The following is a 14,705-nucleotide window of genomic DNA, read 5'->3' on the forward strand; positions in this document are numbered from 1 at the left end:
TATATTCAGATCAACTTGACAGGCCTGTTTCAGTAGCTGCCACATGGAAGGAAATGGACTTTTTTGCTTTCCAGGCAAACTCGGTCATTCTAGATAATTTACATAGGGTTATTTAGCATGTGGAGATCTCTTTTTTTTTTTCTTCTTTCTTTTTTTTTCTTTTCTTCCAAAAATGCCTCAGATCAGGTGACAATCTTGCAATCTTGCAAGATCTCCACAATGAAGATCACTATCAAAATACATGTCTGACATAGCCTTAATTAACGATGAAGAAGAATATCTTCCCTGTGACTTCAGCACAAACTGGATAAAAACTAGAGGGAAGATAATGAAAGGGAATGGCAATCATCATTTTTAAGGACTTTAATCTGAGTGTAGAGTTTCAAGCTGAAATTCAGATTGCAGATTGGTATTAACAGCCAAGATGCAATGAGAAGCATTTTTATGTATAATAATTCTCTTTGTGGAACAGAACAAAAATCTCAAATTAATTTTCATTCTTATATCATGTACATTTTCTCTTGGTTCACTGGAAACAATGTATCTACCTGCATAAAAGTTGGTAAAAAGAAAATCACAGGGTCGATGTTTTTTTCTTGTGTTTGAAGATACTCCTTAATCTATAGACCTTTGTGCTTCTTCTAAGAACTGCTGTTGTTTTCCCTGCTACAGACAACAATAAAGCAAAAGAGGTAGAGAATATAGACCTGAATTATGTTTCCTGCCGTTAAAGCCAGTGGAGTGCTCTTAACCACAGAACTATACTTAGCATTCCCTTTGTTCATTCTTGATTTAGCAACAGGTCTACATTTAAGCTTTAATTTAAATTAATGCCTATAAATTGAAATAGATTAATTTTCATAACTGAAAATTCTCCAAAAATGCCAAAATGCCTTGTAAGTGGCTCTAATAAGCATATGGGATTGTTCTCGGGATTGTGGAAGACGTTACAGTATTCAGTTATTTTGTGTCAGCACTGATATTTGATACTGCAAACAGAATATTTCAGACCTGCTCAAGGTCCATCTGCACTTCAGCCACTTGTTCTGTGAAGAGGAAAAAAAAAAACAACAACAAAAGAAGGCTCTTTAAGAATAGTTGAAATTTAAAAAAAAAAGGTGATAGGGACCCAAGCAATATATAGATACATCACCTAAGAAGTAAAAATTACAGATGCAATAGGAAAGAATAAAATGTTCAATAATTTTTTTCTATATTCTTCTAAAGATACTCAAGGTTGCCCACACATGAATAGTAATGCAGAGTTTTGCAAAGGCACAGGAATGCTAGAAATAATACTTTATAATACTTTGCTTGGGAAACTAGCATGGAGGGTCCCATGGGATTTACTCTTGGAGAGTAAAGGGCTCCAGGAAGGTTGGTTGCTCCTCAAGAAGGAAGTCTTAAAGGCGGAGGAACTAACAGGCTAACAACTAACAGGCTAACTAACAGGCTAACTCCCTGAGCTATAAGATGAGCTGTTGGGAAAGAAGACAGGCGTGGATAAACAGAGAGCTTTTTCTGAGGCTCCAGGAGAAAAAGAGAATCTACCTGCTGTAGAAGAAAGGACAGGCAACTTGGAGAGAGTACAAAGATGTTGTTAGGATGTGCAGGGGCAAAATTAGAAAGGCAAAAGCCCAGCTTGAACTCCTCTCCTTCCTATAAATTGGAGCAAGACTCCTTCAACACAGTCTCCTGGGGAAGCTGGCAGCCCATGGCTTGGAAAGGTACACTCTTTGCTGGTAAGGAGCTGTCTGGAAGGCTGGGCTCACAGAATGGTGGTGAATGGAGTTAAATTCAGCTGGCAACCGGTCATGAGTAGTTTTCTGCTGGTTGGTGCTGGGGCCTGTCCTCTTCAATATCTTTATTGACGACCTGGATGAGGGCATTGACTGTACCTCAGTAAGTTTGCAGATTACACCAAGTTGGCTGGAAGTGTCAATCTGCAAGGGGATAGCGAGGCCCTATGGAGGGATCTGGACAGGCTGGATTGCTGGACTGGAACAAAAGGGGTGAAATTCAACAAGACTAAGTGCCGGATCCTGCACTTTGGCCACAAGAATACCAGCCAATGATACAGGCTTGGAGCAGAGTGTCTGTGTAGCGGAAATAGACCTGGAGGTATTGATTGAAGCTTGGCTGAATGTGATCCAGCAGTGTGCCCAGGTGACCAAGAAGGCCAATGGCATCCTGGCTTGTATCGGAAATAGTGTTGCCAGCAGGAGCAGGGAAATAATTGTTCCCCTGTACTCAGCTCTGGTGAGGCTGCACCTCGAGTACTGTGCTCACTTTTGGGCCCCTCACTGCAATAAAGACATTGAGGCCCTTGAGCATGTCCAGAGAAGGGCGACGACCCCTGGGAAGGCCTTTTGAGGAGCGGCTGAGGGAGCTGGGGTTGCTTAGTCTGGAGAAGAGGAGGCTTGGGGGACACCTTATCACTCTCCATAACTACCTGAAGGGAGGTTGTAGTGAGCTGGGGGTCAGCCTCTCCTCTTGTGTAACCAGTGATAGGGCTAGAGGGAATGGCCTCAAGTTGCTCCAGGGGAGATTCAGGCTGGACTTTAGGAGATACTACTTCTTAGGTATTCTGAAGAGGCATGAGCCAGGATTCAAATAACTTCCCCCCATGTAAGAACAATTTCAACCAAAGATTGAACTATTGACAGGTATAGAAAGAAATAGAATTGATGACATATAGATGAATTTGACTAATGTAGTTGTAGAACATAAGTATTTGAGTTTCACATGAAAGCAATCTTCCTGTAGGAAATGGTGAAGTAAAAGATCTCAGATGTGATTGTTTAATCATGAGAAGTATGATTTAGGTGGTACTTGACTTTAGCTCTCAATATATCACATAAAGCAATGATGTTACAATGATTGACCGAAAATAGAGCCACCACCTGGAAGCAAGTTGCATTCATTAGTGGAGTAGTAGCAAATCAGATTAAGATCTACTATCTACGTAACTACTATATGCTGGTCATTCTGTTCAGAAATCACATTGCGTAGCTCAGCTGTTAAAAATATTTTAAGCAGTATTTTATGACCTTTGTAGGTCCTTCCCTTATTTCATTCAATGTTTTGAATGCTACCAATATTGCTGTTGCTTCCCTAGCAGTAATGCTTTGTAAAGAACTCTGGTATTTTCAGGCATGGTAGCGACTCCATGTCACTGCTATTTGTCTCCTGTCCTGTTATTTTGAAAGGGGATAACAGTTCAAATTGAGTTAATGAGTGATGTGTATCTTCATTTCTGAGTGAATGCCCTTTCCAGTTTCCTAACACACTGTATAAAGTTCTCTTGCACTGTGAAAAGACAGTTTGTATCTCTGCTTGAGAAAAGCTTCACAGGGTTATAAACATGAGCAGAAATAGGGAAAGAGTCATTGAAATTATGGAAAATGCTTTTTCAGAGAATGAAAAGACTTCCCCAGAAGATCTGCTGTTTTCCTATGATGATATTCTGTATCCTGCTGTGCTTAGCAGTCCAGAAACTTTGGAAGCTCTGAAATCCTTTGAAACCAGGAGCAGTGATGTGATTCTAGCAGGCTATCCTAAAACAGGTAAGCGTTGCTTGCTTGATTAATACTTGATGCACTATGCTGTAATCCTGTAGTGTGTACCATCATTTAGCACAGCAATAATATCTGAGTAATATCTGAGTTCTCCCACTACAGAGTTTTGTTTTGTTTTATGTAACTTTTGTGCAGTCAGACATCCCCTTGTGATTTTAACATTTTCCTATTGTCTTGGCCTATTCTCAGAAGAGTTAGCTTCGTGTTCACTATCACCTCCAATAGAGGAAGACTGTAGTAAGATGTGTTTCATTCACTGCAGGTCCCGATGATTTCAGCAGCTTTAAGCAGGCTCCTCCCCCAGATACTTAAAATCTCTTGTACTTCAGTGTGTGACTGCACATTGTATACAAGTGGTAAAATTACCAGTGTTGAATTAATGCAGAATAATCACATTTCTTGATTTTCTAACTTGGTAATGCAATCTTGCTTGACAATCTTGCTAATGCAGGACAGTGTGTTGTTACCCTACTTTCTACAAAGGCAATACAGGAACTGTTTTCTAGAAATAAAGGTAGAAGAACTGTACTTCCCATGGACTTACTGCATTACAGAATATAAGTGATTCCCATGTGATTCCCATGTATCTAACTGATTGGAAAGGCATAAATGCTACCAGGATTCTTGAACTTTTCCCTCTCCCTTCCACACAGGCATTTTGGTTTCCTTTCTGTTTGTGCTTAATCACTTCACAGAGATATCTGAACAGGTCAAATGCAGAAAAAGGAGCTGATGATGTTTATAACGTTCCCTTTGTATGCAGTTTGTAGAGCTGCATACAAGCAAAAATGTCCAGCTATGCATTCCAGAAGATGTAAAATGAAAACTGAGACTTGGATCTTCAAGACCAGTGCATACTTCATATTTCACCTGTGCCAGATTGCAGAAGTCAAGACAGCTGAGCCTAGTGCAAAAATAATGACATACCTTGATGGTCTTTTGATTTGGTCAATTAATCCTTCTCCTACCTTCCTGGAGACTGAGAATGAGGCCAAAATTTGTTGGCTGTGAAGAAACTGAAAACTGAAGCTAATCAGGAGGAGGGAACAGGGTAATCCCAAAGGCAATGCTGTAGAAGTAGAACAGCCCTATGCTGGGAGCAACACTGCTGTTATTTTCCTTAGGAGTATTCTGAGATGACAAGAGTGTCAGAGCTGTAAATAGCAATAGAGGTCTGCTTCTGTTACCTCTGAGGGATGGGATGTGTTTCTGAAGTGAGCAGGGTAGCATTACACATTTGGCTGACAGTTCTGCTCCTCATGGATTTTGGCATGTTCTGATTATTACTGCCCGTATGTTGAAAGGATAAGGTGCCCTGCTTCATAGATGTGAACCAGTTTGACAGGATATTCTGCAATTCAGTTGACAGGAAAAAGTGCAGATGTGCAGCCCAGACTGGATTTGCTATTGGAGTATTTATTGTTTCAGGAACCAACTGGCTTGAACAAATGGTGAGAGAGATGGAATCAACAGATGCTAAATATACTGAAGAAGAAATGAAAGAGAGAATAAATGCTGAAAAAGAGCTACAGATGTTTCCACGTCTAGAGTTTGGAGATCCTGGAGTATTTGAGGTGAGTAGTTATTGAAAGAATATTGGTAATACTTTTTCTACAGGTACTAACTGTTGAAAAACAATGGCCTTATCTCAGAAGCAATAGACAGTTTTAGAGCAGTTACAAGTGTAAAGGTCAGCACGGCCAGTATGTCCTATTGCCTCTAGTGTCCCAGTGCAAATGCTTCAGAGGACCAGCAAGTTGTGAGGACACTCAAGGGGGTTCAGTCCTGGAACCAGTAGCTTTAATTCTCAGGCCTGTCTCATGTGAAATGCTGCTCTGTAGCAGAGGCTAGCAGAAGCCAACACCATCAGCATATCCCTGAGATTTCCTAAGGGGAAAGATCCTTCTGTGGTTTCCCCTTTACTTATTACCCATGATTCCTGAGTAAGTTACTTCTATTCTGTCCCATTTCTCCCACTTGCTTTAAAGAGGATGAAGAAGCTGCCTTCCCGAAGAATCATACTAACCCATCTGCCACCTCATCTCCTGCCCCCATCTCTTCTCCAAGGGAAGGCTAAGGTGAGTCTTTTCTTTGTACCACACTGCGAAAGTATTTCCACCTCAAGTTAGTTTTCATCTGCTTGGATGAGATGGATTTTTTGCATTTTCATCTAGGCTGGTCGGTGCATAGATACGTTTCCAACAATGAAGAGGGAGAGTGCTATGCGTTGAGGGTACGAATAAAAATGCTCTCCAAAACCAGTAGCTCTGCTAATTCAAGTGTTTTCTGCCAGTGGGTTTGCAGCTGGATGTTACTGCTCCTAAGATCTCAGAAACAAACTTCTAAATCTATATCAGGAAACTGAGCACGGCAAGTACTTATCCCACCTACTTTAACTTGCCTCTAAGATATGGGTACCTGTGGAAAGCCCAGGATGGGCTCAGGCTAATATGATCAGATGATCCTTGATGAAAACTGCTGCAGAGAAAATTGTGGGTTTACCCACAGCTTGTGAGTCTCCTGGTGTGGAGACCTTGAGCTCATTTCTTTGGATCTGAACTAGTTCAAAGCAGAGTCCCAAGGTTATCACTAAAAAGCTATTTCTTTTTATCTTTAAGCAAACAAGTTGTCTGCAAAGGCTCTCATTTCTTATTAAACAAGAGGAATTAGACTGTCCTATCAGTGCGTGGTGCGTAGTTGAGAGCATATGATGTGCTGGTAAGAATATGTTTTGGCCAGTCACCAAATCACAACCACATCATGTGTTTTCCTTCTGCAGATCCTTCTGCTGGTTCGGAATCCCAAAGACACGGCTGTCTCCTATTACCACTTTTACAACAACATGCCAGTGCTGCCCTCCTTTGCTACCTGGGATGAGTACTTTGCAGCTTTCATGAATGGGAAATGTACTTTGCCTTGCATCCTCTGGAATTCCTCTCCACCCGAGGGGCATGCATAGATCCCTGTGCTTGGGAATCCTATTCCAACATACTCTCCCAAGACAGTCTCAGGACAAGAGGATAGGTTCATGCTATGGCTGAAAAGGGGTATGCCAGAGAATTTGAATGTCTTTTGTGACTGATTAAGAATGGTAAGATTGTGACAAAGACTGAGCCTGATCTTTCCGTTCTTTCAATAAAGCTGGAGGTTCAGTACTATCTAGTGGCCATAGCTGGAGGATCCTTCATTGACCTCAACAAATATTACCCAGTCCGCAATTTCCCCATCATAGTGTAATGCTTAGATAGCTGTCTAAGCTGACTATTCTGAGTCAGCCTGTTTTGGTGAATATCCTGCAAAGATATGCCTCTTTTGTTTATCTGCAGTGGCTTGGGGGTCCTATTTTGACCACTTAATGGAATGGAACAGACACATCGACCACGAGAGGATGATGATGATTAGCTACGAGGAACTGAAAGAGGTGTGGCATCTAAGCCAACTCTATTTCATGGGCATGCTCTGCAACTTTCCTGAAATGTGTAGGGACTATGGGGAAGAAAAACTATTGAATCAATCCTGTCTGAGCCTGTAGAAGGGCATACTTTTCTGAGCTATTCACGCCCCTGAGGAGGCCCATAAAAGGTTTGCTCATGTGTGGAAGGAATCATATCTGAATCTGTTGCTTCTGGGAGAGAAGAAAAGGCCTTGAACCTGAAGCCACCAGGAGTGGGTTCTCCCTCTGTGAATGCTTTCAGAATTCCATGGTGACACTGTGGGAGGAAGTTTTTCTCTGCTGGCATTTATAAGCTAGCCACAAAGTCTTTCGACTTCACCTCTTTGCAATGTTCCTTTATTTAGAACCCGGTACTGGGAATGAAGAAGATTGCTGCTTTCTTTGGATTCTCCCTGAGTGAGGAAGAGTTTTCCAGAATTGCCAAGAAGACCAGTTTCCGAGCTATGAAGGAGAAGTCCCAGGAAACCCATGGTAAATTTGGGGACATCCTCTTCCGTAAGGGTAAGTCTTTGCAAATGGAGGATCTCTCTTCTAAAGTCATCTTCTGAGTGGTCACTTAACCATGAGTTTGCTGGGCTGATTGGTAAGGGCAGATGTGGATGAGGTCTTTCCTCTGACTTCTTGTACAATATGCTTCTGCCACTGACAGAATTTTTGGTCATTTGTGAGTACTGAAGTGACTCAGGTATCCACACTTAAGGCTCTCAACCACTGCTTCCATGTTGCTCTCTTTCCCTGTGGCAACAATGCTAGTTTGTTAGGCAAGTGAGATGTGCAGGTGGAGGCTAACTGTGGAGTAGGTTATGTCAACAATTATGCACTAAATCTGCTTGGGTCCAGTGGTTCCTCTTTATGGATAGATGTTGGTGTTGCCTTTGCTTATGATTTATGAGATAAGGCTGATTGTGGATCTGGAGAGTAAGAAGAACAGGTTGGTGTGATGTGTGGAGAAAGGACCCCTGACCATTTCTATCTTTGGAGTAGAGCTGCAAGCAGTCTAAGAGGCTGCTGTATGTGACTGTATGTGTCACTTCATTAAAATCCTTTTTTGGAGAAGCTGTGATAGTGTGGCAAGGATCTCTTGAACCTCATGTTCACTGCTCTGTTTGCCTCCTGGGGATCATACTACATTCTCAGTGAGAGCTGAGAAATAGTCTCAGTATGATTTCTCTCAGTGAACGGGCCAGTGGTGATTGTGTGGATATTTACTCAGATGTGAGGCCAGGACTGGAGCTTGGGCAGCCCCGCTGCTCCCCACTGCTCAAGAGTCTCTGATTTCTGACTGCTATGGGCATGGGCTCACTTTTGCCCCTTTTCTCTGCCATCCCTCTTAACGGTCATCCCTACTGCTCCAAATAACTTGCTCCTTCAGAGGGAGGCATCTGCAAATGAGCTCTCCCTTTGTGACAAAAGCAGTTTCCTCTTTCTTCAGTATAAACACTGGATGAAACTACTTTGGAAAACCTCTCTGGCAGTCTGGCACCAATGCTCTCTTTTTATCTTATCTTTCTGTCACAGAGTTAACTAGATCAATCTATGCCTGTGACAGGGGGCAGTAGGCCCCTGGGAAGGGAAAGAGAAAAGGTATAGGGAGATGGGAACTGGGCTCAAGGAAAGAAGAAAAAAAACAGCAGCAACGATGTGTGCAGGAAAAATTATTTTACTAACTATAATATCAGAATGTAAGATAACACAATATAATGCAATCTAATTGAAATTGAGACTAATAAATCAAATAAAATAGGTGAGAGAGAGAGTTCCCAAGACTGAGTCAACCTAAAAAGCACCCTCCAACACCCACTACAAGGCAGTAAGAGGCTGCCCCATCCAAAGGGCCAGATCGCATGACTTCTGTGATATATAGGGATAGGTACCTGGAATTGGAGCATTAACACTTTAACTCCCAGTGCACTACATGATGTTATGATGTGGAATACTGAAAGCAAAAAAAAGGCACAAAACCATGACATTTTGCTACTTTGCCTCTTCTATGCAATCAGGCCTCTCAGAGACATAAATCAGACTTATCCAATCTCACATGTGCCGTGAGTCTGCCCCACTGCTGCCTATATACTGTCCTTTTTCAGGAGCAGCCACCTTCAATCCTTGTTACTTCTTGTTGCACACAGGGGTTGTTGGAAGCTGGAGAGACCTCTTCTCTGAAGTTCAGAACGAAGAAATGGACCAAAAATTTGAAGAATGCATAGGAGGAACAATTCTGGCAACGAAGATTAAATATGATGTGTACTGCAAGACCTGAAAATGAGCAGAGGATCAGTACTGCAGCAAGTGATGGTCAAAGACGGTCAGTCGCCATGAGAAAAGAAAGAAACTCCTCAGATATTGAGCTTGTATCTCTAAGTGTTTGGGCTGTGATTCTTAGACTTGTGCTGGACCTTGCTTGATGTAACCAAATAAAATGTTTGCATTCCTTCAGCAAGCCCCTGACATTCTTCCAGAACAGAGATGGAGTACAGGCATTGTAAGTCCCAAGATGGTGTCCTTGTGGCTGCACTGTGGCCTGAAACAGAAAGCACATGCTGCCAAACAGAAGTATGCCTGTGTTTTGGGCTAAGATGGTCAGACATTATAAGGCTATGGCCACAGGCAGAGGCCCTAGAGATGATTCCATGTAATACAGGCTCTTTGTCATTTTGAGTTTCAAAACCCATAGGCTCTCTTGTGCATCTCAGCTGGGTTCATATTGAAAGACCTGGTAGGACTGAAATCCTTTGCTGATCAGCAGCATCTCTGCCACTGCTGCTCAGAATGTCAAAAGGAGTTACCTGCCTTTTCTCACTTAGACTTCTCTTGCATACAAGGGCCAATCCTGAAAATCCATTGCTTGCTTATCTCTTAACATCCCTTCTTTCACATGATCTTACCTCATAAACTACTCTGGAGAATGCAAATCATGTTTTGTGGAGGTACTACAAGACTGTGACAAAACCCCTTTTAGTTCATTGAACTAAACCTAGCCTCTGCATTAGGTTATGAGTTCTGGAATGAATGATGTTTTAGATGTGGAGTTAGGAAGGTGGCAGATATCTAAGGAAAGCTTTGAAAAGAAGGGAGAATTATAACCCTGAATGGAAATTCTATATTTGCAGTCCTAGTGCAGCAGAGTAACTACCTTGAGCAAACATTTGCAATTGTTGTTTAAACCTCTAGGTGGGGACTGGGGCAGTAAATCTCCCCCCACTGTAAGGGCAGAGCAACTCCGAGACAACTCATGAGACTGAATGCGTACAAGTCCATGGGGTTGAATAGCATGCATCCCAGGGTTCTGAAGGAACTGGCTGAGGTTGCCAAGCCACTCTCCATCATATTTGAAAAGTCGTGGCTGTCAGGTGAGGTGCCAGATGACTGGAGGAAGGGTCACGTCATTCCCATTTATGAGAAAGGGACCCAGGGAACTACAGGCTGGTGAGTCTCAACTCTGTACCCGGGAAGATCATGAAACAGATCCTCCTGGATGACATGCTTGATCACATGGAATGTGAGGAATGAGCATGTGATCCGAGACAGCCAGCATGGCTTCACCCGGGGAAGGTCATGCTTAACCAATCTGGTGGCCTTATATGATGGAGTGACAGCATTGGTGGACAAGGGGAAGGTGACCGATATCATTTACCCAGACTTGAGCAAGGCCTTTGACATGGTCTCCTACCACATCCTTATCTCCAAATTGGAGGGATGTGGATTTGATGGGTGGACCACTCGATGGATAAAAAATTGGTTGAAGGGCTGCAGAGGGTGGTGATTAATGGTTCTATGTCCAGGTAGAGGCTGGTAACAAGCAGTGTCCCCCAGGGATCTTGGAACTGGTGCTCTTTAACATCTTTACAAATGACATCGATGACGGAATTGAGTGCACCCTCAGCAAATTTGCTGATGACACCAAGCTGAGTGGAGCAGTTAACACGGTGGAAGGAAGGGATGCCATTGAGAGGGACCTCAACAGGCTTGAAGGGTGGGCCTGGGTGAACCTAATGAGGTTTTGCACTTGGGCTGGAGAAATCTCATGTATCTATAAAGACTGGAAGAAGCGGTCCTTGAGAGCAGCCCTGCAGAGAAGGACTTGGGTGTCTTGATGGATGAAAAACATGAGCCAGCAGTGTGCTCTGGCAGCTCGGAAAGTAAATGGTATCTTGGACTCCATCAGAAGAGAGGTGGCCAGCAGGGACAGGGAAGTGATTGTCCCTCTCTACTCTGCTCTTGTGAGGCCCCATCTGCAGTACTGTGTCCAGGTCTGGAGCCCCCAGTACAAGAAAGACAGAGAGCAGTTGGAGAGGGTACAGAGGAGAGCCACAAAAATGATCAGGGGACTGGAGCACTTCCCCTATGAAGACAGGCTAAGGGAGCTCGTCTTGTTCAGCCTGGAGAAAAGAAGACTGTGGGGTGACCTCATTGCAGCCTTTCAGTTCCTAAAGGGAGCCTACAAACAAGGAGGGGAATCAACTCTTTGAAAAGGTTGAGATAACAGCAGGACAAGGGGAAATGGTTTTAAGTTGATGGAGGGAAGATTTAGGTTGGATGTCAGGGGGAAGTTCTTTACAGAGAAAGTGGTGAGGTGCTGGAACAGGCTGCCCAGAGAGGTTGTGGCTGTCTCATCCCTAGAGGTGTTCAAGGCCAGACTGGATGCAGCCCTGTGCAGCCTGGTCTGGTATTAAATGTGGAGGTTAGTGGCCATGTTTGTGGCAGGGGGCTGGAGATTCATGATCCTTGAAGTCCCTTCCAACCTGGGCCATTCTGTGATTCTGTTGTTGAACGGACAACAGAGCCTCCTGGATAAGACATTCAAGAGGTTCCTGGAATGCATTGATGATAAGTTTCTTCTGCAAGTGATACAAGAGTGTTGCAGACAGAATCTATACACTTTATGTTCTGTGAACATTGCTGGCTCATGTCCAGCTTATCATCTACCATTACCCCAAGTCCTTTTTGGCAGAGCTGTGCCCAATCCTTCCACCTCCCATCTTATATGGATAATGGGGGATCCCGCAACCCAGATGCAAGACCTTGCATGTGGCTTTGTTGAATGTTACAAGGCTCTCCTGAGCCTACTGCTCAAGTGCATCTAAGTCTCTCTGGATGGCATCTCATCCCTAAGATGAGTCAGCAGCACCACACAGCTTGGTGTCATCTGCAAGCTTGCTGAAGGTACACTTGATCCCACTGTCAGTGACATTAATGAAGATGTTAAAGAGCATCAGTCCCAGTACAGACTCTTTGAGGGACGCCACTGATCTCCATCTGGACATTGATCCACCATCCTTCATCACCACTCTGGGCATAATCTTGCAACCAGTTTCTCATCCATCAAACTCAACAAATCCATATCTTTCCAATTAGGAGAGAAGGGTGTTGTGGGGGACCATGTCAAAAGCCTTACTGAAGTCCTGATAGGTGACATCAGTGGTTCTTCCCTCGTCTACTGAGGCAGTTAAGCTATTGTAGAAGGCCACTACGTTGGTCAGGCAGGATTTGCCCTTGGTGAAGCCATGCTGGTTGTCTCATTTCACTGCCCTGTCTTACATGTGCTTTAGCACAGCTTCCAGGAGGATGTGTTCTGTGATGACTGGGAGCCACAGACATAGAAATATTCAAGTTCCTGAGGAGGTCATGAATCTGATCTTTCCTTACAGCTGGAGGGACATTGCACACCTAGTCTCCACCTTCAAACCCATATATTTGAGGCTGGTGTGAAGAGCAGTTGTTAGTGAGGACTGAGGCAAAAAAAGTTGAGTACTCCAGCATTCTCCTTCTCTGTTGTTACCAGCCTGCCTGTACTGCTTACTAAGGAGATTATGTCCTGTTGGACTTTTTTCTGGTTGATGTACCCACAGTAGCCTTGTTCTTCTTCGTACTCTTTGCCAAGTCCAGTTCCAGTTGGGCGTAGGCATTTCTGACCATAAGCAGCCTAGCATCATCCCTACAGTCTCCTAGGATACATGTCCCTGTTTCCACTGCCTGTGAATTTTCTTCTTGCTCTCAAGTTTGATCTGCAGGACCCAGTTCAGCCATGTTGGTCTCTGCCTTCCTTTACTGACTTCCTCCAGCATCCTCCAGATGGCTCTTGTGCTACATGGACAGCTTCCTTAAACATCTACCAACTCTGGTGCACTCCCTTGTCCTTGAGAACAGATTCTCAGGGGGTTTTGTTGATTAATACCCTGAAGAGCTGGAAGTTAGCTTTCTTTGTCTTTTCCATATCCCTCAGGATCAAAACGGCACTGTTGCATGGTCACTACAGCACAGGCAGATCTGCATGTGGACATGCACCAAGATCATACGACACACACAGAGGCGCTTTCACACATCTTTCTTCAGCTCTCCAGCTTCCTTACAAGGAAGCCAGAGGCTCTGCACTAACAGTAAGATAACAGATCATGCTCTGATCAGGAAAACCATCATTAACAATGACGTGTCTTTTACTGCTTTCAGATAAACGTGTCCTGCACTTGTTTTCAGATTATTTCTTCTCTTGCACTATTTAGGAGAAAAGAACAGCTTAACCTGCACCAACATGCTCACAGGCATTGCATACCTTGGCATTAACCTTGTCCAAGCCTTCTTTCAGCATCAAGATGTCGTTCTCCAGGTAACGGCAGTAATCTTTAGAATGCTTCAGAGATGTTCCTGAAGCCGACTGCTTTCTGAAACTGTTGGCAAGTTTCTTCTGTATTTTTTCTTCTTGCCTCTTTTCAATCCATGCTGATATTTTATAATCCTCTGCTATAGCCTCTAGGTGCTGCTTGAGAACAGCCTCCTTTACTCGCAGCTCCTCATTTTTCTTTTTTTTTACAGCAACTTTGAGTGCTCCAACTCCAGCTGTGCATAAAGGTCACGCACCTGTACGCAGTGGAAAAACAACAGGGTCCTATGTTTGCTCTCAGCTTATTTCTTCTCTTTCACTCGTTGAAGGAAATGAACAGCTTTGCCCCTATTAACGTGTTCACAGATGTTGCATACCCTGGCATTAGCCTTGTCCAAATCCTCTTGCAACTTGGACTTTTCTTTCTTCAGTGAGTCACTTAAGTCAGCAGAAGTTTTCAGGGATGTTTCTGCGACGTGCTGCTTTCCAACAGCCTCAGCAAGTTCTTGTTGCAGCTGTCCAACTGTTCTCTAGAGAAACAATGGTGCAGGAGGGTGAAGCAAAAGGTAAAAAACTAAAGCGTGCATTTTTATTTTTGCTTACCAGTTCCTATACTTAGATCATATTTCTGAGTGAACCGCAAAAGGAAGAAAAGTGGTAGAGGAGAATCGCCTGATGCTCACTGGGGTGCAGAGCTGGGATTTGCCACTTGCCAAATGGCAGCAGAAAGGGAACAAAACAGAGGCAACTCGAGGGATGGCCTTCCAGGCAGGTAGCTCATAGCTGGTAAATTCTAGAAGCACCAGATGCCTTTGGGAGCTGCTCTACTTCAGTGTCCACCTGACCTTTTCTTCTGCTTCGTCTGTTTCACGTTTAAAGACATCACTCACTGCTCTTACCTGGTTGGTCTTCTGCGCATCTTCCAGCTGCTGACTCAGTGAAAGGTTTTCACGTTGGAGCTGGGCCACTTGTTCCTGCAGAACTTCCCACTCTGCAGTTTTTTTTCTCGGTTCACCTTTTGCAAGGTATAAGGCACGATGTTCCTTTGCCTGCCTCTGGGCCTGGAAAAGTGCTT

The 14,705-nt window shown here is 43.7% G+C and overlaps 1 protein-coding gene across 1 annotated transcript; it reads left to right on the top strand.

The window, feature by feature from the left end:
• Nucleotides 1–3,261: 3,261 nt before the first annotated feature.
• On the top strand, nucleotides 3,262–9,468 carry LOC122164721 (sulfotransferase 6B1-like). The gene is made up of 7 exons (XM_042826956.1): nucleotides 3,262–3,566; nucleotides 5,007–5,152; nucleotides 5,567–5,656; nucleotides 6,358–6,484; nucleotides 6,905–6,999; nucleotides 7,377–7,533; nucleotides 9,162–9,468. Exons 1-7 carry the CDS (start codon nucleotides 3,365–3,367, stop codon nucleotides 9,290–9,292), a joined length of 948 nt encoding a protein of 315 aa, XP_042682890.1. The 5' UTR covers nucleotides 3,262–3,364; the 3' UTR covers nucleotides 9,293–9,468.
• Nucleotides 9,469–14,705: the final 5,237 nt, after the last annotated feature.

The sequence above is a fragment of the Centrocercus urophasianus genome, unplaced genomic scaffold, assembly GCF_019232065.1.
Source record: "Centrocercus urophasianus isolate 14NV4802_14NV808 unplaced genomic scaffold, USGS_Curo_1.0 seq_10, whole genome shotgun sequence".
Lineage (NCBI taxonomy): Eukaryota > Metazoa > Chordata > Aves > Galliformes > Phasianidae > Centrocercus > Centrocercus urophasianus.

Coding starts and splice junctions, on each gene's coding strand:
- LOC122164721 (XM_042826956.1), top strand. CDS start 3,365: ATGAGCAGAAATAGGGAAAGAGTCATTGAAATTATGGAAAATGCTTTT. Junction 3,567..5,006: donor AGCAGGCTATCCTAAAACAG/GTAAGCGTTGCT, acceptor TTATTGTTTCAG/GAACCAACTGGCTTGAACAA. Junction 6,485..6,904: donor AGCTTTCATGAATGGGAAAT/GTACTTTGCCTT, acceptor GTTTATCTGCAG/TGGCTTGGGGGTCCTATTTT.